Source organism: Cimex lectularius, unplaced genomic scaffold (assembly GCF_000648675.2).
Source record: "Cimex lectularius strain Harlan isolate CLEC.00 unplaced genomic scaffold, Clec_2.1 scaffold20, whole genome shotgun sequence".
NCBI lineage: Eukaryota > Metazoa > Arthropoda > Insecta > Hemiptera > Cimicidae > Cimex > Cimex lectularius.
The window spans coordinates 943,005-970,434 of NW_019392641.1; the positions used below are offsets into that span (position 1 = coordinate 943,005).

Sequence of the window (27,430 nt, forward strand, 5' to 3'; positions counted from 1 at the left end):
AGATGTGTTCACTCCAAATGCATTTTATGAAAATGTGCAAGAAATGTGGTTTTTGATAATAAATAATAAACAAACAATTTTTAAACTTTTTCTTTAATCTGCACCATGTATAAACATTACATGATAATCGACTCACATTGAAAAACCTTGGTTGACACGGTTACACTTTCGTTGAATCAATCAACAATTTTACACACAAAAAAAAAATGCACAGCCAATTTAAAAAATGCAAAAACAAATCAGGGTAAATAAAATAAATATAGATTATAAGACAATTAAAAATTATAAGTTATTGTAAAAACCCAGGAGATGTGCTATATGAAAATGTTTCTAATGCTGGCGATTCAGTTGGTGTGCTGGACACCAAAAAGTCATCATCATCATCATTTTCTGTTTTATTCTGTTGATTTGTTTCAGTCACGTCATTATCTTGAGGTCCAATGTATTCCCGGTAAAAAGGTGTAATATAAGGTTTTGAACTGAAATTAAAAAGTTGTTTAGTTTTATGTAATCAAAAAGAAAATAGTAGTTTCTGTGCTTTTTACCTTGGCAACAAATAAGGGTCAAATGGAAAATATGTGTCTATGTGGGCACTGGCGACCAATGTAGTAGCTCCAGTGCTGTCCATATAAACTTGCGGCAAGGTGCTCCTAGAATTCCTTTCTATCACCGTGTAACAGTACGCCAACTGATACGCTCTCGCTACAGATGCAAAGTGCGAGACGATAACTGGCATACAAACCTTTAATGGGTTCAACCTGCTTGTAACTATTTTTGAAAGATTAAGCCCTTGAAGAAAAGCTAGACCTGAAAGTTTAAAAAAATCAATTAATTCTTACAATTACAATTTTTATGTTGTAGTATCCCATGAAAATGTTTTGACAACATATAATATATTAAGTTATTATAAGAAGAAGGTTTCTGAATATCTACTATTTAGATTAACTTATTTTTCTGTTTCACAGCCATCATTAATAATAAGTAATGAAAACTGTAGTGCACCAGTGATTTACCCAGAGATGATAATTTGGTGAAGGAAATACTGGTTTAAACTCAGAACTTTAAAGAAAACTGGCCTCCATTGGTGAAAAGAAATAAGTTCAAATAAATGTTATATCACCATATTTCAATGGGGATGCAGAAAAATTGTTGGTATGAGCTCTATCCAACTAATGTGGTTTATTTAAAACAAACCGTAATTTTTTTTACCCATTAAGCAAAGTAAGAATAGTGGATCTAAACATCGAAGTTATTTTCAATAGTCGACTGCTGTTAACACACACACCAGTGAAGCCTCACAAAGTTTTTACTGCTTCCTTAATAATAGGTACTATAAGGATGGTTAGGGCTTAACTTAGGCCAGTTTACCTGCCTTATTTATTTCAGTATAAACTTGTATTACATTTTGTCAAAGTTTGCCGTTTTGTTGTTTAAAAAAAAAAGTTTTATTTTTTCACTCCGAATGTTGAAAAGTAAATCCATAGGGTAATTTGTAAACTGGTCCCTGTCTTCCTTGTTAGGAATATTTGCTGAAAGTAAAAAATAGTCGAAAGGAAATTCAACGAATGTAGGAAATAAGGTCGTAAATCTAGAGGAACCGAGAAACGTTTCCCCACAAACCTGGAAGTCATATAAATGCAAGAGATGAACAGTCTGTCCACTATACCGAACTGTATACACCATAAATTTGGGGTGGGCATTGTACACTCTTCGCTGAAAATCCATTGACATGGGACTAAGAGGCTGAGAATGAAAACTCTTGAGAATTATGAGTTTTTGCATGGCCAACCCTTGCAAGAAGGAAGTTGGCAACATCTGGCCCAGCAGTTTGTGCTTTTCCTTTCCTCCTCTATCCGGGTTGAGAAACTGGTATAAAAGGGGATGACTTGAAAAGTGAATGCAGTCTGGGACTCAACCAGCAAGGGCCTAGCCACTGATACAAGTCGAATAGCCGACCGTCGAGGATGTCACGCTGGTTAGTGTGAGAAGTAGAGTTGTGGCTGACTTGCCTTGGTCCTTTTTGTTTGTTATTACAATATTAAACGGACTAGTGTAGCAAAAATTGTTTATGAATAAAATTTGTTTAGTACTTAGTTTATGGGAATTCTGGAGAGGGGAAGATAGATTATATTAGAGCCGACCTCTTTTACACTGTGACTATTATTGGTCTATTGTACTCTCCCATTTTTTTGCCTAGCACTCCTTGTTAAGCTTGAGGCTTTTTGACCCCCAAAGCCTTTTCAAGGACTCCAGTATTCCTTCAGGCCCTGGCTTTTCCTCTCACACGATTAGGTATCTCAGCCTACATAAAGCCTTTGCACCAACAGAGGATGTGTTCCGCTGTTTCTTCTTTTTGGATTACCTCCAGTCTGCAGTGATCAGTTAGCAGTCCAACTATTATTCTAGCCCTGGCACATAGTAGATTTAGTAGTTCTTCTATTAAGTGTTACAATGGTCCTTTAATAAATTTTTTTGCATGCTTCTATCATGGGCTACATTCCTATTGAGTAGAGGACTTATTAATCCATTGTCTAATCTATCCGTGTTTTTGGCAGTTTGGCAAGCCACAAAAGGGTTCAGAGCCAATAGGTGTCCTCATTGAACTTTCCTTGCCGTGGCAAGGGTAATTTTGTTATTTTCCCCAATGTATGACAGGGCTCTAATGCAGTCCCAAACAATTCTGGACTTAACCATCTGTGCGGCAATTTCCTTCAGTGCCACCTGGCTGTCCGAGTAGACTATTCTTCTATTGATGATCGATAGGGAGGGGAAAATCTGACCTGGAAATGTTTCAAAGTGGCAGACGTGCCCTACTTCAATCGCTGCTAATTGAGGCTGGACGGTTCCCTTCCTTTGGACCAAGCAGTTGCAGCCTTCGTCCATTTCCGGCGCTTCACTTTGCGATTACATCTCTAGATTGGTGTCCATTATTGGCAACAAACGCATTGCCTGTGGATCCCATCATTCGGATCAAGCGATTGCAGCCTCTGTCCATTGCCGTCTATTTCCTGTGGAAAATGCAGCAACCCCCTGTTATTAACTCCAAAAGCTGAATCATCCCAAGAAGGTAATGCTTTGCGTTTGTTGGATTGGTAAATTGATACTTTATCTAGCTTCTATTACACAACCAAATATTATAATGTAGATTGCATACATTGATTAAATCAGCATTTGACTAAAAACGACTGGCATTGGCTCAAGGAGATTGTTTCCCAGCAGAATAATGCTCACCACATAAATCTTTGTGAATACACCAAAAATTGTAGGAGCTCAGCTGGGATGTGCTACCCCACCCAATGTATACGCCATGTGAAATGTAAAACTCTAATAATGAAGAATCTTCACTTCACAAGAAGGATGCAGAAAAACCATTAAAGAGTTATTAAATTCACTAGTTTCGTGTGACTAATTAATATCAAACAATTAATTAAGGTTTTTAGTTGAGATAAAAAAGTCAGTGGCACGAGCGGGATTCGAACCCACGATCTTCGGCTTGATACGCCGCTGCTCTACCACTTGAGCTATCGTGACCTCGATCCACTCGAACACCAACTTCTCATCTCAACCGCACCTTTTGAATTTTCCCTCCTTTTTGCCATTTTTCAAATGTCGTGCTCGTGCCATTGACTTTTTTTATCTCAACTTAAAAACCTTGATTAATTAAAAAGTTAGTGCACTGCCCAAAAACCTGAGAAGTTCTGGAAGGCTGTAATTACAAAATTATATGAAAGATGGTAACAGGTAGTGAAAAAAATCGTTAAAATATTGTTGACTAAAGGTGAAGTACCTGAAATTTTAATTGGGTTACAGACTTATTTTGCAACCTGATATATTAAACAAATTGTGAATAGTTTGTTGCTGTTTGAATATAGCTGCTAAATAAAACAGCTTTATCCAACCCTACCAGTTTTAATTCGAGCATTTTAGCCTGAAAGAGCTGGTTGTTCGCAAATTTCAAACAATTTCAAATTGTGTTTCACCTTGTTTGATGGTAATATTTTTTCAGTTCATCCGTTTAGAACTGATCCATATTTCAGTCGAACCCTTAGTTTTGATGTTCCTCCAAGGAACTCAGATCCTTGCTTAAAAGAATTGAGTTCCTTTTGTGTTTCTCATGAATTTGTGATGAAAACAACCTATTAAAGGTTAAAATTAGTGTAAATCTGTAATAAAACATCTAGTTATTACTCTCAATTTGTGCATAGGACTTTAGCATTAACAGCCAAAGTAATTATGCTACAAATGCAATTAAAATAATCTTATCAATTTCATGTCATGCAAGTTTTATTACTTGTTGAAGGCAATTTGTACCTATGAATCTTAAAAAGAAAACAATCCTTTCAAGATTTGCTTAGGATAAAAATTGGACGACAGGCCAGACAATTCAGTATAACCAAATGAAAGCTGAATCTGGTCTGCCCATCCTAACTGATTTGTTGCCTGCGATTTCTTGTTTCATTTTTTTAATGCAAAACAGCATTAAAGATGATAGACAGCCTAAAGCAAACCGACTAGGATAGGCAGGCCAAAATGACAGTAAATAGCAAAATACAGTGATATTTCTGACTCAATTTTTTCCACTTTCAGATTCTATTGTCAAAAGTGATTGTTGGATCCAAGAAGTCAAATGGTCAGAAGCACATTTTCCACTTTTGGATCTAATAGTTGAATTGTCAGTAGAACTTTTTCTATCAGATCCCACTGTCTGAAATTATTGATGGATCTAGAAGTTAAAATATCAGAAGCACATTTTCCATTTTTAGATCCGACAGTCGAATGGATGCTTAGATCTGAAAGTCGGATTACCAGCAGAACAATTTCCGCTATAAGATCCCACTGTCTGAAATTATTGATCGATCTAGAAGTTAAAAGATCAGAAGCACATTTTCAAATTTTGGATCTGATAGTCAAATTGTCAGTAGAACTTTTTCTACCATCAGATCACACTGTTTGAAATTATTGATGGATCTAGAAGTTAAAAGATCAGAAGCACATTTTCAACTTTTGGATCTGATAGTCGAATTATCAGTAGAACTTTTTCTACTATCAGATCCCATTGTCTGAAATTATTGATGGATCTAGAAGTTAAATGATCAGAAGCACATTTTCAACTTTTAAATCCGGCAGTCGAATTGTCCACTTTTGGATCTAAAAGTCCAATTACCACCAGAACAATTTCCACTGTAAGATCATAATGTCTGAAGTGATTGTTGAACATAACAGTCAAATTGTCAGAAGCATCTTTCCCACTTTTGGATCCAACAGTCAAATTGCCAGTAGAACATTTTCCACTCAAGATCCCACTGTCTTAAGTGATTGTTGAACCCGGAAGTTAAATGATCAGAAGCACATTTTCCACTTTTGGATCTGACAGTTGAATTGTCAACTGAACTTTTTCCATTATCAGATCCCGATGTCCGGAATAATTTCCACCATCAGAAATGATTGTTGAACCCAATACTCCAGTTGTCAGAAGCAAAATTTCCACTTCTGGATCCGACGTTCGAATTACCAGCTAAACTTTGTCCTTGTCGGAAGTGATTGTTGGACACAACACTCAAATTGTCAGAAGCATAATTTCTACTCTTGAATCCAACAGTCAAATTGCCAGCTAAACATTTTCCACTGCCAGATCTCACGGTCGGGAGTGATTTTGGACCCAACACTCAAATTGTCAGAAACATAATTTCCACTTTTGGATCCAACAGTCGAATTGCCAGCTGAACATTTTCCACTGCCAAATGTCACAGTCTGGAGTGATTGATGGACCCACACTCAAATTGTCAGAAGCAAAATTTCCACTTCTGGATCCGACCTTCGAATTACCAGCTAAATATTTTTCACTGTCAGAAGTGATTGTTGGACCCAACACTCAAATTGTCAGAAGCATTATTTCCTCTTTTAAATCCAACAGTCGAATTGCCAACTGAACATTTTCCACTGTCAGTTCCCATTGTGGAGTGATTGATGGACTCAACATTGAAATTATCAGAACCATATTTTCCATTTTTGGATCCATCTAACAGTTGAACATTTTCCTCTATCAGATCCAAATTGTCTAAAATGAATGTTGGAATTGGTAAACTGAAATTTCTGTAGTGGATTGTTTATTATCGATATCATTCTGAAGTGATGGTTGGATTCAACAAAAGTCCCAAGCACATTTCTCATTTTGGATCCATCAGTCGAATTGCTAGCTGAACATTTTTCAGTGTCAGATCCCATTGAGTCACAACTTCTGCTGTGCATTCTGTTTTATTGGATCTGCTTTCTGAAGACTGAAGAAAGATCGTCATGCGGTCTAACACAGAAGATGTGCACCAATTACTCTGATCATTTTCATTTGTTTTAAAGAATAATGTTAATCTAATTAAGAACATGTTCATTTAAGTAGTGGGAGTAAATATGACAGTTGCTTTAAAATCTGGAAGAGGAAGAGAAACTTTTTATTAGAAAACACATACCTCCTTTGGTTTGAATAAACTCTTTGTATCGGAAAGCAATGACGTAGAACAAAGATTGGCAAATTGAATAGAAAACTGTATGAACTCTCATGTCTTGACTTGAAATATTGCTCGATTCATCCTGGTTCACGATGTAAGAATGGATCCAGACTGCCATATCTAGTAACATTTCTTGAACGGAGCTGGAAATTTGAAACGAGAGAATTAGTTCAATAAAAAAATAATAACTTTTCAATTAAAACAAAAATATGTTTAATGTATAAAAATACGAACATTATTGATACGTATGACGCTCTAGCTAAAAGACTCGCAATGTAATAAACTGCTGCCTGTCTAAGTACCGAAGGTACACTGGGATTGTTTAGCTTCGACCACAAAGTTTTTAGGAAAGATACTGACAAAGCTGGCTTCAGTCCCAGCAAGTAAAACAATAGATATTGGACATAGTGTGTGGAATGGGTAGGGAGTATCATGTTATCAAATATCTAGAAAAAAAATATAACAATTCAATAGATACAGTTTTAAAACTATATTAATTTTTGGCTTTGACTTGTTAAAATTCATACAAATTAGCTTAGAAGTGAGGAAAGAACTTACCTTTACTAAATCTAGATAAAGAGTTTTTAATTTTTCAATTACAAGATTATCATTTTCATGGCAAAAAGAGTGGATATATTTGAACATCATTAACATGCACACGTCCAACGTTTGGCTAATTTGGTGACTAGTATTCTCTTCTAAATGGAACACTCCGCCATGTTCTTCCGTCTCCAAAGCCCTCTCTATTTCTGATTTCGGCGAGTTGACATCGAGAGCGATAATTCTGAAAAATCAAACATTCGTTTTAACAAACCATACAGTTACAATTTTAAACTACAACTCACTTTGTAATTACAAAGTTCAAAAGTTCGTAACGTAATTGTGGGATTTTGATAGAAATTAGAAGTATGTTGTACATGTAGGCTTCATGTTCATGGGCAGGTTTTTTTATGTAAGGAGAACAACTCTGTATAGATGAAAGTAGAATATCTCTCGACCTTAAAATTAAATATCAATAAAATATGAAACATAACAATATAATTAAAGTATGTACGTACATAGGAATTACTGTTAAAATTGATAAAATAACTTGATGAATGTGTTCAAAACATTGTCTGCTCTTTTCACTGGGAACACCATCTTTCCAAACTTCAGTATCTATAAAAACAGTTTAATAATATTAATTAATATAGAAATGAACATAACAAAAATAGGTACCTGTTTTAAATGAAGAAATTAAATGGTCTGTTACTAATTTTGTATAATAGTTATGTGCTGCACATAAATCCTGAAGGAAACCTTTATATTCATTAACAACTTCCTCACATCTGTGAGTCCACTGTAAAATCTGAGAAAAAAGAAAAAAAAACAGGTTTAATAGTTTAAATCAGACGACAAAATGGAAAATGGCCAAATTAAAACTTACTAAAACAACTTGGACAAAAAGCCTAAAGTTTCTATCTATAATCGATATGCATCCTCTTGCTTCTTTCAAAAGTTGAAGCAAATCATCATCCTAATGGGTCAGAAGAATTAATATCACAACCTTGTAAGTTATAACATTGATAATTTATACAAACCCTTATTTCTTGCCCGACATCTCTAATTTTACACACAAGCTCTTCGTACAATTTGTTGTCTTTTTCGTTGAGACAATCCAACAGGAGAGACTTCAAATTAAAGTCCAATTGGAACCTTACCACCTTGGCGCCTGGCTGAGCACCGAGGCTCGCCCTCGATGGGGCACTATTTAAGATAGACATCTAAATTCTGTAACAAAAAATGGATGGGGTGAAAATTAACCAACTGTTAATTATAATCTTTTTAATTTCTTTGTTTTCCATTGAGTTTTAATTATAATTTATTGGTATATTTTAAGTAAATACTCACTATTTTATGAAAAAGACTTTTTGACATTTTTGCTACAAGCTTTTATTTTTATACTTTTATTAACTTTAAAGGTTCAAATTAACTTTAACTACAGATTTTGTTATTCGAAATTTTAAAAAATCCCAACTTGAAAATTAGGGACTAGCAACAGCTAAATGACTAGTAAAGTAAAACTAGTCGTGAAACACACTCTCAAAAAGGCAGAATTAGAATGTTTGCATAGCTTAGTATGTTGGCTGCCAGCCAATCTACTTTCATTAATTATAAATAATTTGAAAATTCAGAGTCTACTAAATGCTTTTTGAGGTTTTAGTAACAGCCAGAGAGATTTTCTTTTAAGCGATGGAAAATAAAATAATTTGGAGACCACGACCTGTTAACTTTGACTTGCAAAATCACTGTCAAATCAACAAACAAAAGCAAACCTACAACACTAGCTTTAGGATTTTATGAAGAAAGATAAAAAGGATCTTGATTTAAGATCTCTTGGGTATAACTATTAGTTTGTAATAGAAAATTTCAAACATTTCAAATCTGAAAGTAGCCCAGAGATAGTTTATCAGGGTATTTCTTAATCTAAAGGTAGAAAAGAAGCCTACAAATTTTCCATAAGAGCTTGTGGCAGTTGATTTGTATGATTTTAATTTTAACATGATTAAATATCCTACTGGATTTTTATCTAAGGTCTTGTTTGAGATGAAAAAAAGTCATGACAGCTCAAGGGGTTAGAGACACAGCGTACTGAGACAAAGGTTGTGGGTTCAAATCTGTCTCATGACACTAAGTTTTTCATCTCTAACAAAACCTTAGATAAAAAATGTAGTTCAATTTTTTATCTTTTTTTGTATGAGGTTAAGTAGTTCATTATGGGTTCGAGATGGCTTTCTGTAATATCAATCACATATTTTTTGTCTTGTCTGTCCAATCACTGAAATACACTTATTATTACATTAATACACCTCCAAATATCTTGAAGTTACTCTTACACCTTGCCTCTCCTTCTAATATCATTTGAAGGCAAGTGTCATCTACAGCTAAGATTTAACAAAATTTATGCTGGCTTAATGATAAATTACAACAAACCACTAAAAGCTAAACTCAACATGTTTGATGCTGTCTCAAGGTCTGTGCACGCCAAGTTTAGGGATATCAACAGTATGACATTGATGGTATCTACACTGAGGCTTCACATATGTCCTGAAAATTGATCACCCTAATTCCCATCTTCCAAAAATGACTGCTCTTTGTAATAAAACAACACGTTATGATTCTCCCAGTGGATACTGTATTTATCAAATATCTCACCCCACATAATTTAAATATTAATAATACAGTGGAAACCCGTTTATTCAGACCCTGATTATCCGGAACTCCAGATTTTCCGGACCTGTTTGTTAAAATATTTTTTTATAAATTATTTGGAGATCATGAGATGAGATCTGATACAGTAGTGTATAGTGATATAGTCCCAGATCTCCAAATAATCATTAATTAACCGTCACTAAACACCACACATTTTTTATAATTCTCAATGTATGTATATTAATTTTTTTAAATTCATAATTCCACTATGGGACCTTTATTCATCGTTTGAAATTCATAAAGGCCACCAAATCGCCCTACCACTAGTCACATGATCGAAGAGGCTGGAGAGGCCAACAATCATGTTTTTGTTAAAAAAATAAATAAAATAAATAAATTAAAAATAGAAAAGAAGAGAAAAAAAAGGTGTATACTATTTTAAAAGACAAGAAATTGTTGTGTCGTGTTGTTCATTTGTTGGCTTCCATTGAAAAGGTTTTTTTTTTATTATGTATAAATAGGTATTTTTTATGTATAAATTTTTCGAGAAACGTGTGTGAATTTAAACAAAAATAAAACTATCTATTACTTTAAAATGTAACCTGATATATGAATAAAAGTGTTCACTTTCGTAATGTGTTTTTTCTGTTTTTATGTCACGATACAAATAAAATCACAAATTTTTGGATTGTCCGGACTTTTAATCATCCGGACAAGTCCCAGTCCCTTCAAGTCCGGATAAACAGATTTCTACTGTACTTTCGAATTGGAACCTATTCTTAATTTACTTCTTGCAAAGACCAGTCATCAGGAGTCTGTGTGGCTTGCTCTGACAACTTGTTTTTTGTTTTAAAGTGATCTCAATTGTACAGTTTCCACTGCCATTTCTTGTCCGATTTTAATCAGCATCTGAATGTGGGTGATTTGCGGTTGGTTTTTAAAATGAGGTATGGGTTACTTTGGCTAAATTACACCCCTTTCTATCCTGTGCTCAGAATGTTCGATTTTAAAAGAAATTCGTATGGCCCATCTAGGCCACATTTCCCTGCCTTGAGATGAATAATTACTGGGCTAAACTCTGAACTGACTCCACTAGTAAAATATTGCAGACATGCATGGCAATACAGGTATATTTATGTTAAAGAATTAAATACTCAGAAATCGTGAGATGCGGTCTGGTATGATGTAGGTTTCAGAAAAACATTTTCCTTATCGTGTCAACATTTCGATCTTTATTGAGATCATCTTCAGACCTGGGGTTTACAAACATGTGTAAAAAAGTGAATTTATACAATGCAAAAAATATTGTTTTTTTTTTTTTTAAATATTCAATCAAAGTATTTCTACTCACTCAAAGTGTTTGTTTTCTGTGTAATTGTGCCATTCTTGTGTGTCGTGTTGAGAGTCCAGAGATTTTTTTTTCTTTACTTTCGTGGTCTTTAATTTGTCTCCTTCTTTCTCTTTTTTGTTTTGTTCTGTTCGTTTGTTCCTTTATTTATGTTTTCATTCACCTCTGGCAGAGAGAATTTTTCATGCTGTACTGTATTTATTGTGTAGTTATTTTATATTACTGTATTATAAAAAATGAAGTACCAATTATTATTATCATTATTTTTAATGACGGTATTTCAACCACAAGGTACTATGAAACCTTGAGGGTATCGGTGTTTTTGAAAAAAAAATGCCCATTTTTAAGTCCGAATGCAGGGCTGCTGGATTTGAACTTGGGACCTTTACCTTACAGTGATGAGGTTGTGTCAATGCCTAAACCGTCACAGCCCCCGATCTAAATTATGGATTCATCACCCCACCAACCACAGCAGGAAATCTCACGATTCAACAAAATATCTCATCATATAAGAGTACAATAAAATTAGTTGAAGATTGATCATGATTGAACAGCAGAGGTCATATCAACCCTTGAGGTGTTGGTGTTTTTGCCAAAAACATTGAAAAAATGCCCATTTGTAAATACGTTGGGTCCAAATGTAGGGGCGCTGGATTTGAACCTGGGACCTTTACCTTACAGTGATGAGGCTGTGTTAATGCCTAAACCATCGCAGCCACCGATGTCCCTAGTATTGTTAATATTACACTGAAGATGATGAAATGCCAACATTACAGACTAACCCAGCAAAGATGTGCAGACTAAGATGATAATTAAGGATCAAATTATGGATTCATCACCCCACCGTCCACAGCAGGAAATCTCACGATTCAACAAAATATCTCATCGTATAAGAATATAATAGAATTAGTTGAAGATTGATCATGATTGCAACAGCTGAGGTCATTTCAACCATTAAAAAAGCCCAGTTGTAGGTATGTTGAGTTCAAATGCAGGGCCGCTGGATTCGAACCCAGTATCTTTACCTTAAAGTGATGTGCACCGTGTCAACACCTAAACCATTGTGGCCATCAACGCCCCTTAGCAAAACTGTTATGCTAACAAATTGTAGCAAACATGAATAATAAATAATAAATACTCTAAAAATTGAGGGAGTTTTTTCATAACAATATTCCCGAGAATCTTGCTGTCTTGAAATCAGCGCAGCAGGTCATTCCAAGGGCTTTAAAACCCTTTAGCCCAGAAACCAAATATAGTTCTTTAATGATCACATAACTGCCACGTTTTCAAAAAAAAAAAAAATACGCTTGAATATCTCAATGGTAAAATTATGTAATCCACATGCATATTCTGCAATGCTGAAACACCAGTAAGTTAATCTAGTTGTTCTAAACCAGAAAATTCTGATTAATTTATAATCCTTTAAATCTGCCAAAAATCTTTACCATACTTAATCAATTTATTATTAGATCTTTCAGCGTAAAACTTTTATTTGACAGATTTGACTGTACGTGAGCGTTATTGGATAAAGTAAGAAGAATTTTTCTATATTAACTTATCCCGAATGGTGAAATTAAAAGGCAATCGAGTTGGAAACAGAACTTTTCCCGGAAGCACGTGGCTTCCGTTGGAAAGTGTGCCTTGGCGACAACTTACCTCTTACTAGCGGAATTTTTTCCTCTGAAACGTAATCCAAAGCCAAATTTTCTCTAGTTCCAAAGCCAGACAGCACTCAGAAACCGGAGGGATTGACGAATTTTCCAACATTAACAGGCGAGTTGCCGACTCGGTTGAGATTTGGCAACAGTAGGTTAAACTCGGGCGGGTTCTGTTTCCAATCTGAACATTTGACAGCGGAAGGCCGAGGGATAACATCTTTCAAAACAGGTCCGTGTCGAATCAGTTTTTAAATTATTTATATAATTTTAATAATATTATAATTCTTAAAAGAATAATTTCTAGAAGTTCCAATTATTGTTAAAATGTTAAAATTCAAATGATTTATTATCATACAAGTCTTCACTTTTATCGTAATTTCTCCCTGTGGGATTGTTTTTTTATTAAAAATAATCTTACAAGTTTAAGATCAACTGAATGAAAAACAAACATAGCAACTGTACTAGCATATTTCACAAAATCAAAACTTTCCAAAAAAATTTTATTTCCCTTTAAAATGAAAGAGTGTGTGAATTCAATTTTCTAACCTTGAAAGAGCAAGATCTTACAGACAATTTTATCAAGTGGTAAGAATTTTTGAGTCGTTTCTTTAGGTCTTTCGACAGTGAGATACACCTGAAGCCAGGGAGTTTAAGAAAAAACATGTATTTGTTTTATTTACTATTCTAAATCCTTTGATTGTGTAGACCATAATTATGGTAAGTTCTTGATGGTATGGGTATACCATCTTGTCGGCCCCTTGAGGAATCTGTATAAGGACTGGTAGCAATGGTAAGAACAGGGCATGGAACAATGGACTGGTTTAAGATTGGAAAAGGAGTACGTTAGGGTTGTATACTCTCACCTTACCTATTCATCCTGTACGCAGAACTTATCATGTGACACTGTGCTTGAGGAATCCAAGGTGGAGTTTCAAATCACTGGAAGAAGCATTAACAATCTCAGATATCCACATAACACTTTGCTGGCTAAAAGCAGTTGGTTATCAGCGGTAGAACGTAGTAGAGAAGTTCTAGAGGTTTTTCATTTGAAGCTTTTTGGCCATCCCTCCTTACTTCCTTACATGTGGTTTATAGAGACTATTGACTATTGCACTAGCCTCTTTGGACCTATTGGTATGCAAACCAAAACTGCACTATAAATATATATAAATTGTTGTTCTACATGATTTTTCCAATTCGGTTCCATAAATCATAATTTTCTAATTTGGAAACTGACGCATCTTTTTTTCTTCTACTGCTTCTAATCTCATTTCCTCCTATCTGTCTGACAGAACTCGGTGAGTTAAAGCTTCAAATTCTATCTTTTTTTCTCTCTCCATTGCAGCTGGTGTACCCCAAGGCTCTATTCCTGGACCTTTACTCTTTTCCATGTTTATAAATGATCTAACATTAGTTCTTAATTTATCCCCATTTCATCTTTACGCTGATGACACTCAGCTTTAGATTCAATTTTCTACAAGCTATCTCTCTGCTCAACCATGATCTTCATTCTCTTAACCAGTGGTCAAGAAATAACAGCTTTCTTTTATATCCTAACAAATCCCCAGTCCTTATTAATTTCCATCAAACCCGTTAGTACAGATTGCCTACCTCCTTTTCATATCAATGGCTCCCCTTTTAATTTTTGTCCTAAAGTTAAAAATCACGGTTTTTACTCCAAGATTACATGGCAGGGCCATGTGAGCTTTATTATTAAAAATATCTACTCAAGCCTTTATTCTCTTCGACACCTTTGCTTTTTCATTCCATAGAAAACTAGAGTTCTCCTTATTAACTAATAATTCCTTTATTTTCTGACAGTAGCACTATTTTTTCACTTTCCTTAGACTCTCCATCTGCTCATCACCTTCAAATTGCGTATCATTCCTGCCTTTGATACTGTTATGATCTTAAACCAAGGGAACATATTTCTTCCTATATTAATGTCTTCATCAACCATAACATTCTAAGCACTTATAAACTTAGAGTTTTAATACATATATTTAAAATTAAATCAAATAAATGTCCTCAGTATCAGTCAACTTTTTCCTTTATACCTTATCCAGCTTATCACTTCTCTACCTTTAGCCTTATCCTTCAGAATTGCAGGGTCAAGACTATGGAATTTGCTTCCCTGGGAAGTACGTTCTGCTTCCTTGCTGGCTTGTTTCAGGTCCATCTGAGTTTTTAAAAATTACATGAATTTTCTTCCCTCTTCCTTTTCTTGTTCCCATTTCCTTTTTTTCTTTTTAGGGATGTATTCTGTTCTGTACTCTTCATTTTGATTTGTGTACTCTGTTTCAGCTTGATCATACCATTCCATATTGTCACTTCGTTTTTGATTTTAATTGGGATCTGATTTTGGGTGTTTTGCAGCAGTTGCGGGGTGCAAGCTAAATAGGATTAAATTATACCATATGGATGGAATGACCCTACAACTCATGCTGTCTATGTACACAAAGGTCAAGAAGATGTGTTAAACTTCCTCGGTGAATGTGCTATATAAAAAAAAAATTGTCTTCGTTTCCCATCTTGAAGTGAATTACTCTTCAAGCTAAAGTTTGAACTGAACAGCAAAACCGACAAAATATTGCAGACATGATTGGCAATATAGGTATGATTTTTTTTACTGAACTTAAATATTAAACTGGTTGTACTATTTTATTTCAATTTTTGACTTTACTGTTTAAAGTTCTGTATTGTTTAATTTAATAATTAATTAAGGTTTTTAGTTGAGATAAAAAAGTCAATCGCACGAGCGGGATTCGAACCCACGATCTTCAGCTAGATACGCCGCTGCTCTACCACTTGAGCTATCGTGACCTCGATCCACTCGGACACCAACTTCCCATCTCAACCCCACCTTTTGAATTTTCCCTCCTTCTTGCCATTTTTCAATTTTTCGAATCCCGCTCGTGTCATTGACTTTTTTATCCCAACTAAAAACCTTAATTAATTATAATATATTAATTGGTCAAGCGGACCACGAAATTAGTGAAGTTTAATTTAATCTTTTTTTTTACTATTGTTTTGTTGATGTATATTATATGAAATTAGATGTGACATATAAACCACCATTATTATTATATTATTGGTAAAACTTAAAAAAAGCAGTATTAAAATTAATTTTTTTCGTATTTTCTATCATTAGCACACGATTCAAAATTATTCAATTGAAAAGATTATTACTTACAGCAAATATTTTTTTTGTTTCAAATAAAATGTGTTCATACATTTTGAGATTTCCTCATGTGTCTTGCGGGGTGTGATGAACCCTATAATTTGAGCCTTACCTATCATCTTTGTTTGCCTATTCTGGCTGGGTAGATCTGTCAGATGCACTGTCAGTGTGTCTGTGTTCTGTAATTTGCTCATGAGAGATCAGAGACAGACAACATGACTGACAGACTCCAGTGAGGATAAGGAGTTCATTCATATTGACTGAAATAAATATTCATATTTAATAAATGGAAAATAAATCTTGCGTTTTTCAGGAGTGGACTTGACTTCTTCCAATGTAGAATTAGCATTTTTGTGTAAAAGCTCACTACATGTCATATGCAACCAAATCAGGGAGAACAACAGTACTGCACGTAATTAATTTTATGTCAATCAAAAAGTAAACAACATTTTGAACTAAAAGTTTACATTTGTTCAGTTACAGAAGAGGACGTAAATTTGCTCTACACTTTATTTGGTGATATTCTTTTTAAGGCTTTAGAGCTTTTAGACAAGGATTCCATTGAACTTATAACAATAACTAACAGCCAGAGAAAATATTTTTTGGTAACTTATAACAAGTTTGTCGAACTCTAATGTGCTCATTTATACCGTTTCAGGTTGAAGATCAAGGATTTTATTATACACTTTACAAGCATATTCCTTTCTGCAAATGTGATCAATTCAGGAAAAGTGTAGATGACAACAAAGTCAAAAATATATGCAGTCACGTCCTAGCTTGTGAATTGTCTTTAGCACTTTGTAGCTACCATTGCACTTCTATGGACAAGTTTGTTGTCCAGCCATTAAGTGATATGGAGGATGAGTTTTGAATTATTTTTGTACATTTATACCATGTTTTATGCATGCCATGTTATTACTAAATAAATATATTTTTTAAATGGTTTACTGTTAAATTTCTTAATTAATAAAACTGTCTGGCAAAAAAAATAAATAAATAAATAAAATAAAACAAGCACTACCAACTTCATAATTGTTTGAATGAAGTGAGAGAGATACATTAAACAAATGTTTTCCCTTTTTAACAGCGATACATGATCCTTATTTTCTCAAGATGGTTAGGGATGTTAAAGTATGGGAAAAGAAAGTAAAGCAAACTGATCAAGAAGGAGAGAAGCAGGCAGGCAATAAAGTAAAATAAACTGATTGAGAAAAGGAAGGAAAAAACAAGAAAGAAAATATATAAAATAAATTTATCAAGAAGAAGAAGGAGAAAAAAGAAAGTAAAAAACAAAAAAACTGTTGAGAAGAAGAATACAAAAAATAAAATGGACTGATTAATAAGAACAAGGAAGAAAGCGAAACTGTAAAATAAACTGATCAAGAAGAAGAAAGCAAGAAAGTAAAAAAACCTGTTAAAGAAGAACAACAAGAAGAAAAAAGTAAAATAAAATGGACTGATTAATAAGAACAAGGAAGAAAGCGAAACTGAGTAAAATAAACTGATCAAGAGAAGAAAACAAGAAAGTAAAACAAACTTGATTAAGAAGAACAATAAGAAAAAATAAAATAAATTGGACTGATTAATAAGAGCAAGGAAGAAAGCGAAACTGATTAAAATAAATTGATCAAGAAGAATAAAACAAGAAAGTAAAACAAACCTGATTAAGAAAAACAATAAGAAAAAATAAAATAAAATGGATTGATTAATAAGAACAAGGAAGAAAGCGAAACTGAGTAAAATAAACTGATCAAGAGAAGAAAACAAGAAAGTAAAACAAACTTGATTAAGAAGAACAATAAGAAAAAATAAAATAAAATGGACTGATTAATAAGAACAAGGAAGAAAGCAAAACTGTAAAATAAACTGATCAAGGAGAAGAAACAAGAAAGTTAAAAAAAACCTGATTAAGAAGTACACTAGGAAGATATAAAATAAAATGGACAAGAACAAGAAAGCAACACTGAAGTACAATAAACTGTTATGAAAGGGGAGAAAGCACAAAAGAAAGGAAAATAAACTGATCAAGAAGGAAGAAAACAAGAAATTAAATAAAAATCACAATTAATAAAAAGGAATAAGAAAGAATTAATAGAAATTACCTTTGCAACATTCATGGCTTTGCCAATCAAAAGGCTCCGTTAAGATACTGCATCACACTTTTGTAATCATAACTAATGTTATTTATTTTTAAAAGAAATTGTTCCTTTCTTAAACTGACTACGATATTCTGAAAACCACTTCTTTTTAGTTTTCCTATTGTTTGTAAATTTATAATTCAATACTTTTTACTCTCTTCCATATTGTCCCACACATATTCATCCCTATCTGGTCTAGATTGTTTATGGACAAATTTGTGCTGGATTGTGCCATTGTGGTAGCAGCCTGGTTTGTGCAGATGCATTTTTAATGGTCTGACAAAAGGAAAGGCCTGTAACCTATTCGGAATAACACCTTTTGTTTTTTTGAATGATGGATATTTAAGTAAAATCTAGCTGAGTCTTTGGTGTGAAGTGAACGCAGGTTTTCTTCCCTATAGCCTTCATGGTATTTAAAACATCCGACTTATCTTTCTCATCTGCAATATTAGAAACAAGCATTTGAGTCATCGACTCCTGTTTTATTTATTTACTAAATGAAGAGTGTGGCACCTGGCCTCTCGGCCAAAAGAGAAATTTCACGGATAAAACATATCTCTGATGAGCCCCATAAAAAATATTATTTACCGTTAATAACACAAGAAGTGACAATTATAAATTGCTATCATGCCATGCACAATTTTAGAAATAGAAACAATTCCCCGAAAAGTCCGACTGTTCTAATTTGATAATTGTTTTATAAACAAGAAAAGAAACTAATTTAAAAATGGCAAGGTTAAAATAATTTAGCATTTTGTTTAAAATATTTATTGCAACTATATTTACATATCTGTTAATCAATAATCATGAATGTCTACTCTTTTTTGAATGGCTGTGTGAATGTTCATAACGTGAAGGCGACCTTTTGTGATGTTTAGCACTTGGAGAGTGTTTATGTCTCGATCGAGATCTTTCTTTCCTTTCCTTTTTCCTGTGGCGACTGCTAGGTGACCGGTCTCTACTCTTATGCTTGTGTTTCCTGTGATTTTCACGTTTTGTCTTTTCTTCTCTGAGCTGATGTTTTTCATTGTCTTTATAACTTTTTTCACTCTTAGCAATATTCTGAACCTGAGATTCTTTATTTACAAGATATTTTTCGACATTCTGCCAAACTAGATAGGGGTTGCCAGTACCACTGATGTCTTTGAGTTCGATGAGCATGTCCTCTCTGGTTTCCTTTTGTTTGTCATCAGGTTCAGCTGGCGTTTCATTATCGTCAGGCCCTTTCAGCAATTCCATTTGCTGTTCGACTACTTCACGTAAAACCTAGAAAAAATTATTTAATATAAAGTTCTAAATAAGGAAAATATCATTTTAATGTAGCCTAATACCTCCAGATGAGATTTATTCTTAGTATGAACTTTGTTTTTGTAACTTGTTCTTCTTCGTTTTGCGTCTCTTTCCATTGCCAACATTTCAACCATTAGTTCAGTATCTTTTTTCTTTTTCTCAATTTTTCTAGAAAAAGAAGAAAATGAATGAAAAATTAAATTTTCATTTTTAAGATCCTCAAATGAAAAACAGCGGCTTACACATTAGGTAGATTCGTTAACGACTGTACCAGCTCTGAATAAGTTTTACCAGGATTTTGAGGTAGCATGCTACAACCTGAGAAATAAATCAAAACAATATTGATCCCAAAAGAATAAAAAATAAAACATAAAAGCAATCAGTAAATATTACTGATGAATTGTCACACCTGAGTTGAATTATAATTACTGGAATCTTAATAACATCGCAGCGAACCATTTTATATTATTTCTTAATGTTCAGCTGCTAAGGATAATACAATAGAAAATAATGGACAAAAAGGTCAGACTTAGGTCATATCAACCCTCGAAGTGTCGGTGTTTTTGAAAAAACAAGCCCATTTGTAAGTATGTCACTAGATTCAAACCTGGGACGTTTACCTTACAGTGATGAGCGCCAAGTCAACGCCTAAACCGTTGTGGCCACCGACACCTCAATGAAACGATTAAATGACCTCTAGAATATAAATTTCTAGAAAAATAGAAACGTTAATTTTTTAAATCGTGGTTTTCCTCCTGTGGTCTACGGGGTGATTTGATCCTTACCGATCATGATGGTCTGCCTACCCTCGCTGGGTTGATCTGTCAAGACATGATTCATCACTTCGCCATCTTCAGTGTATCTATGCATGGAAATTAATACAGCGAATAACTTTTTTGTTCATGTGAAACAATCATCGTTCAGACCTAACACTGAAGATGGCAAAATGTTGAAACACATCTGACCAACTGGTAAGGATCAAATAATAGATTAGAGATGTATTAACTTCAAAATGACAAACATTTTATGAACTCAATAAAATAGCTTATAAACAAGATTAACAAGAACAATAATTTGATTAAACTAAAACCATAAAATAAATTAAAAAACAAAGAAAAAAAAGGATATCAGTTTCAAAGGATATATCAGTTGTTGATAGTAGATGGTTTGATTTCCCTATAATAGAATTTTCCATTAGTACAATGAATCTATTTTATTGATATAAATACTTTACTACCCTTAAATAAATCCACTATTTTTAAAAGTATTTTATGACAAACAATTTTTAAATGAATAATGACGATATAAATATACAAACATTATGGAATTGGATAAATATTATTGGTCAGTTCATAAAATCAGAACTAGAAACTATCATAATAAATTTTATACTTTTTAAGCCTTATCTCCGGAGAATAAATATATTTTAAATTTAAACGTCCGAAATGTTTAGGATCTATATCTATAAGAAAACAATATTTATTATTCTGATTTTAAACAGCAGATAAATCTGCTGGAACTAAGATCTTTTTGAATTTACCTAAACAATAATATATAATGAGGTTCCATCGCAAAGAAGTGCAAATTTTAAAAGAAATATTATAACCAATATTATCAACACTGTTCCAATGGTATTAAATTTGTCTAAACCGGTTTAAAAAAACCAGTGACGTATTATAAAATAAATAATTAAAGTACTTGGTTCATCAGATGGTGTTTGTTCTTGATTGGATATATTTCCATCCTTTACACCTGATGGATCTGGAAAAAAAATTGATAAATTAATTTAATATAACGTATTGTTTACAGTTTGTCATAAATATTAATTTTACCTTCATCAGAAGTGTCCGTTTTGCTTCCTAATTCTCCAAAAGCCTGTGAAAAAATTGATAAATATGAACAATTAATATTCAGCAATTGGTACAAATTTGAGGAGAAAATGTAACAGTCAGTCAATGTTTGGCTGTTTAAAAGAAGAAAAAATGTTTCTAAGCTTTTATAATTAAATTCAAATTATAATAAAAAAAAAGTCATATAATCATACCATTTGTAACGTTATGGCTATAAGTAATGTTTTTTCATATGTTGATTTCAAGGCTTCCTTCGATTGTGCTGATATTGCACATTATACTTAAAATTAGTAACCTTTGTTTTTCAGTAGAAACCACACTAAAATCACTGTTTTCACACACTAAATCTGAGGTACTTAAGAGATATTTGGAAATATTTTAAAGTGGGGTGTTAGACAGGGTTGTAGCCTGAGTCTTTTATTGTTTTCTCTCTCTTTCTTGACAATCTGCTCGAATACAGGATTCATCCTAACATAATGACCCCAGCTTTTTGTCCTCTAAACTACCTACATTATTATTACAAGATCCATTATGGAAATACTGTAATAAAGATTGTTACAATAACAAAGGATGGTTTCCAGAACTGAGGAAAAATACTCTTGTTGAGAGAGTTACATTTACACCATTAATGACAAAAAAAAAAAAAATAAATAAATAAATAAAAAATAGGAGGAATATTGCCAGGACCTGCTGATTTCCTAGTATCTGAAGTTAAAATCACTTCTATTTTCTCCATGGATTTGCATATTTGTGCAAATAGAAGGTGAAAGTGTTAGGATAACAAAAATAATATTATATATAATAAATAATATTATATATATAATATTATTGATTATATATAATATTATTTTTATAAAATAAATATCTGTTAATGAATACAAAATCTCCAGCACCATGATGGAGGAATTACATTAACACCATTTACAGTGTACACTTTTCTGGGACCTGGGGGGGGGGACAGAAATATCAGTTACAGCATACTATGCATGCAAATTTGTCGCAAGCAATCAGCTCCAGTTAGTTCGAGGTGTCCAAATTTCTGAACGAACTGCTCGAAAAAGATTAAATCAGTATGGACTATGGCTTTTTGCCCTGTAAGAGGACCAGAATTGACCAGAACACACAGAGTTGCACGACTCTCATTTGCTTGAGAAAACAACCATTGGTCTGCTGTACTTTTTACAGAAGAGTGTACATTTGCTCTACGATTTCCAGATGGGCGTGAAAGAGTATGGAGAAGGCGAAATGAAAGGTACAAAGCCTGCAATTTTTCCCAGACCCAACCATTTCAGCGTAACTCTGTGATGGTATGGGCGGGAATTTCAATGGGAGTCGCACAGAGTTGGTGGTTGTTAGTGGAGGGTCTTCGACGGCCACTTACTATGTGGATGAAATTTTGGAACATCATGCGTTGCCTATCCTCGATGAAACCAGCGACAATCCTATTCTAATGCACGATATTGTCCATCCATATGTCGCTCGCATAGTACAAATGTACCTTCAACAGCATAACATGAGGTCTTAGCCTGGCCAGCACGTCCTACAGACTTGAACCCCAACGAGCATTTATGGGATAACCTCAAGAAACCAATAAGAGCACTTCCATCGCTTCCTCATACACTCCACCATTTTGAAAGGACTCTTTGTGAAGAAGAATCTCCAACACCGTGAAATGGTGGCTCCCATTTGCTCGAGAAAACAACCATTGGACTGCTGTACTTTTTACAGAAGAGTGAACATTTGCTCTGGGATCTCCAGACGGGCATGAAAGAGTGTGGAGAAAGTGAAATGAAAGGCACGAAGCTTGTAATTTTTCCCAGAGCCAACCTTTTCAACATAGCTATGTGATAGTATGGGCGGGAATTTCAATGGAGAATCACCCAAAGTTGGTAGTTGTCCGTGGAGGATCTTTGACGGCCACTCACTATTTGGATGAAATTTTGGAATATCATGACTATCCACGGTGAAATCAGCGACAATCCTTCTTCTAATGCAGGATAATGCCCGTCCTCATGTCACTCACATAGTAAAAATGTACCTTCAACAGCATAACATGAGGGTCTTAGCCTGGCCAACCCGACCTACAGACTTGAACCCATCGAGCATTTATGGGATAACCTCAAAAGACCAATAAGAGAATGACCATCACTTCCTCATACACTCCATGATCTTAACGACTCTTCGTGAAGAATGGGCTAACCTCCAGCAAAGAGACATTTCCAGACTGGTAGAAAATTACATTGTCTTCGAGATGTAATTAACAGAAGAGAAGGAAATTGAATTGAATATTGAAATATTGACTAAAATTCTAAAACAAAATTAAAACAAATTTTATGATTGAATGAATGAATGATTTTTTTTTTAAATTGAAATTTGCAATCATATATCTTCTATATTCCAAAGCTCATGCGAGAAATTTTTTTGTATGAACCCAATCAATTCCAACATTAGGGATATTTACTACCTCGGTTGTATCCCCCTCCAATCTGGCTTCCGCCAAGGTTATTCCACCCAATCAGCACTAATAAAAATTACCAGTGACCTCCACTTAGCAATGGACCAACACGGAAAGTTACTATACTTGTCCTTCTTGATTTTTCTAAAGCTTTTGATTCTGTCCCTTACTCTTTTCTCTTCTCTAAACTCGAATCATTTTCCTTCTCCGCCAGCACCATCCGTTGGTTCCACTCCTACCTTACCAATTGCCACCAAGCTGTCTCCCTTCCCAATGGCCTTACCCCGTCCTTCCTCCCTCTAAAATCTGGGGTGCCCCAAGGCTCTAGCATCTCTCCTATCCTTTTTTTCCATTTACATCAATGATCTGCCCGACTCCATCCAGTCCTGTAACTATCACCTATATGCCGATGACTCCCAAATATACATATCCTTCCACCATTCCGATCTTCACTCGACAACTCTCAAGATCCAAAAAGACCTAAACTCCATCAACGAATGGGCCCATAAAAATTCCCTAGTCCTCAATCCGTCCAAATCCACCGCCATAATTATTGGGTCCAGGCAACTCCTCAATTCCCTCCCCAGCATCCCACCTCTCATGCTAAATAACCATCCCATCCCCTTCTGCTCTTCGGTAAAAACCTAGGAGTAGTCTTTGACCAAAACCTTTCCTGGCATTCTCACATTTCCCAAATTTCCCGCCATTTCATTGCCTCCCTCAGCCTGTTTCGTCGGTCCTGGCTTTTCTCACCTTTCTCCACCCGCAAACTCCTTGTATCTTCCCTTATACTTCCCTTCTTCGCTTATAGCTGTTTGGCATACGGTGGTCTCTCGGAAGGAGAGAACGCGCGATTGAAGCGTATTATGAATTGTTGCGTAAGATTTGTGTACGGCACCCCACGGGGATCCCGGGTGTCGGGGTTGTATTTTCAACTTTCCTGGCTATTCCCCTCCTTCCGTGCACAGTATTTCCTAGGTTGCTTTCTTTTCCAGTCCATCCACACTCGTCATCCTCCTTACATCATCCAATCCCTCCAATTCAACTCCTCACATCTCACTCGTAAGACCCGCTCATCCCCAATCGACCTTATCCTTCCGCAACATGCAACCCATACCTTCGAAAGATCCATTCTGATCCGTGCCGCTAAACTCTGGAACTTCCTTCCCCTTTCTATTCATCATGCTGCCTCCTTTTCCTCCTTTAAATCCCACCTGCACAATCACCTCCTCTCCCTCCAAGCAGAGACCTCACATTAACATTTGTTATTTTTGTTTAATATTCTCGTAATTTTTTCTTCTGTCCTGCCTTATTGGTATACATTGTGCCAGGATTTCTATCTTTTTTTTACTTTTAACTTCATAGAAGGAACTTCCTTTATTTATTTCATGTAAATTATTCTTAGGGGACACCAGTCCCAGAATAAAGTTATTTTTCTTCTTCTTCTTATCTAATTGTACTTTCCCTATATATATTTTCCTGAACTCGCCCAACACTGGACATTTACCCAAAAAGTGCATAGTGTCCTCCGGAACATTGAGATTGCACATTGAGCAAGTAAAATTCAAATCGCTCCTCCAAGGCTGGCAGTTCAGTTGCAAGAGTTCTCCCCTCACTCTAAACAGTAATGACTTGCCATAAATATTTATATTTTTGTTTATATATTGTTACCTTGGTCTTAATCTATGGTAAACATTATCCCTAGCCTTAGTCACTATATCATTCCTTAGTTTCACCTCTAGATTGTTTAGCAAATTTGTACAACTGAGCGTCATTAGAGTGCTTCTATTTATTTCAATACTGTTCTGCCTTTCTATTTCTGACAGATATTTAAACCATGATATTTGTTTTGTTATTATCTCATTGGCTAGGAAATGTGTTAATCTACTTGGTGAGCGATTAAGATCTTGCTACTGTACTGTAAATGCAGGTTCATTGTATGAATATACAGCGGAGTGATTGAAGTCTCAATATAAATCATATAATCTGGAGTGTTATCTGGAAGGTAAAACAACTTTTTGATAAAATATTTCTGAATCATCTCTACTTCCTTCATATTTAAGAAGCCCCAGATCTGCGCCCCAAAACAAACAATGGATCGTATTGTACTGTTAAAAATGCTTATTTTTTATCAAGAGATATATTCCTATTCATTATTACCCTTTTCCAGGTGCTATTAACTGCCGATTTAGCACAACTAATTTTTTCTTTAAAATGCATCCCTAAATTATAGGGACACATATTAGGTGTAATACTAATTCCTAAGTACCTGTATTAAAACACATTTTATCTGTCCATCTCTTTTTTATTTTTCATTTTCCTTAGCAATTTACACTTTTGTTAAAATCATATATAAATCAAATTATATTACAAGTGGGTGGAAATTTTTGCATGTCAGTGTATATAATATATGATTATATATAATAAATGATATATGTAATATCATTAAGTAAATTATCTTTTAAATCTTACACCTGTTTGTAGCTAGTTAAAAAGATTAATTTCTTTAATTTACCTGGACTTGAAGACTGGAGTGCGTCCAGCCGATCGCTTTCAGTATGCTGTCCAGTTTGTTTCTGCATACAGCAACGTTATGGGCCACATCTCTGAGGTAAGCCTTCCTGTCTTCGTACATTTTCGACGTTCCAGCATGTAAAGTTGGAAACAGTCTGCTTGGTCTGTTTACAAGTGAAAGTCAACAATGCCGAACACGAGCGGCGGGAGTCGACGAGACGGTTACCATTCGAAAAACGACTGTTGACAGTTGAAACCTCGTTTTCTGATAAAAACGGAACGTCCAAAATGTCAGTTTGAAAATAAGTTTTGACAATTAAAAAATGTATTTTTCCTTTGTGAAACTTCTTGTATGAATTTTGATTTTTAGATTAGTATTCGTATCAAGGAGGGATTTCTTCGATAAGGTAAATGACCTCATTTTCAAGAACGATCAAACCTTGTCCCCACTTGAAACGCGAAAGACTTCTTTTTTCCCCTCGGCCTGACTAATAGGTATTATTTAATTGGTATCGTTCGGCTCGTAAGTGGGGGCTTTTAAAGGATTACCATCGGGACTTCCCACTGGCAGAGACGATGACACAATCCTCGTTTTGTTAAAGGTAGAAAAGTCTGGACGGAGGTTGTTTCCAGTCTTTTTTCTTCTAGATGGCCTGGTGGGGGAGACCAGTATTTCCTTTTAAGCAGATTCGTCAGCGTGTGGGTTTGTCGGACTCGGGCCCGACTTTCTCGTCCGATCTCTTCGACGTCCTGCCATACGTTTTTCTATTTTGACGGTACGTACAAGACTTGAATGTTGGTTTTGTTATTTTTGACTTGCTGCGTCTCTGGGTGAGAAACGATCGGTTTCAAGTCGAATCGAAGACGGTTTTAATCGAAAACCACAGTTGTGCACGCAGGTGGTCGCGTTTTCTCTTACTTCTGCACCACCGAGAAACACTTTTATCTTTCCAATAGGTTCAATTCATCGACCCTGATCAAACTAACGGTACAACTAGCTTTTCGCATTGGAAAAACTATAAAAACTATCTGTTTACAGACGTAAAACCCAACGTGGTTTGGGTCTTGTCATATGGACATTAAGTTTAAGCTACATACTGTCAGACATTCGTAAAAGCCATAGTTTTGTGACATGCACCCTACAACAACAATGTTGTCACTATATTGCAAATATCCAAATTGTTAACCTTGAATATAAACTATATAATGCCAGGTATCTCACCTGGTCAGTCACTGTTTTGAGGTTTGTGATGGCTGTTCCCTAAAATAATATTTTTGACATATCATCATCTTATATGTTC

At 34.6% G+C, this 27,430-nt stretch overlaps 3 protein-coding genes across 9 annotated transcripts; 1 reads left to right on the plus strand and 2 right to left on the minus strand.

Annotated features, from left to right (window-relative positions):
• Nucleotides 1-75: 75 nt before the first annotated feature.
• Nucleotides 76-12,873, minus strand: LOC106669938 (RNA polymerase I-specific transcription initiation factor RRN3). The gene is made up of 11 exons (XM_014399831.2): nucleotides 12,700-12,873; nucleotides 8,084-8,273; nucleotides 7,930-8,019; nucleotides 7,722-7,851; nucleotides 7,562-7,661; nucleotides 7,349-7,501; nucleotides 7,062-7,287; nucleotides 6,738-6,949; nucleotides 6,465-6,646; nucleotides 546-807; nucleotides 76-479 (listed from the first exon to the last, which is right to left on the minus strand). Exons 2-11 carry the CDS (start codon nucleotides 8,264-8,266, stop codon nucleotides 290-292), a joined length of 1,728 nt encoding a protein of 575 aa, XP_014255317.1. The 5' UTR covers nucleotides 8,267-8,273; nucleotides 12,700-12,873; the 3' UTR covers nucleotides 76-289.
• LOC106669939 (zinc finger SWIM domain-containing protein 7-like) lies at nucleotides 12,841-16,827 on the plus strand. 6 transcript variants are annotated; one of them, XM_014399832.2, is made up of 5 exons: nucleotides 12,841-12,930; nucleotides 15,078-15,315; nucleotides 16,196-16,294; nucleotides 16,360-16,487; nucleotides 16,541-16,827. In XM_014399832.2, the coding sequence occupies exons 2-5, from the start codon at nucleotides 15,300-15,302 to the stop codon at nucleotides 16,751-16,753; spliced, it is 456 nt and encodes a 151-aa protein (XP_014255318.1). In that variant the 5' UTR covers nucleotides 12,841-12,930; nucleotides 15,078-15,299; the 3' UTR covers nucleotides 16,754-16,827. The 6 variants fall into 6 exon arrangements, with proteins under 6 accessions (XP_014255318.1, XP_014255322.1, XP_014255320.1 ...); XM_014399836.2 differs by having other exon boundaries at nucleotides 16,366-16,487; XM_014399834.2 differs by having other exon boundaries at nucleotides 12,845-12,930; nucleotides 15,081-15,315.
• A 1,945-nt stretch (nucleotides 16,828-18,772) lies between these two features.
• Nucleotides 18,773-26,905, minus strand: LOC106669932 (glutamic acid-rich protein-like). 2 transcript variants are annotated; one of them, XM_014399822.2, is made up of 7 exons: nucleotides 26,131-26,419; nucleotides 21,143-21,185; nucleotides 21,009-21,071; nucleotides 20,096-20,486; nucleotides 19,553-19,628; nucleotides 19,352-19,478; nucleotides 18,773-19,286 (listed from the first exon to the last, which is right to left on the minus strand). In XM_014399822.2, the coding sequence occupies exons 4-7, from the start codon at nucleotides 20,178-20,180 to the stop codon at nucleotides 18,825-18,827; spliced, it is 750 nt and encodes a 249-aa protein (XP_014255308.1). In that variant the 5' UTR covers nucleotides 20,181-20,486; nucleotides 21,009-21,071; nucleotides 21,143-21,185; nucleotides 26,131-26,419; the 3' UTR covers nucleotides 18,773-18,824. The 2 variants fall into 2 exon arrangements, with proteins under 2 accessions (XP_014255308.1, XP_014255307.1); XM_014399821.2 differs by lacking the exon at nucleotides 20,096-20,486 and having other exon boundaries at nucleotides 26,131-26,905.
• Between the last annotated feature and the right edge of the window lie 525 nt (nucleotides 26,906-27,430).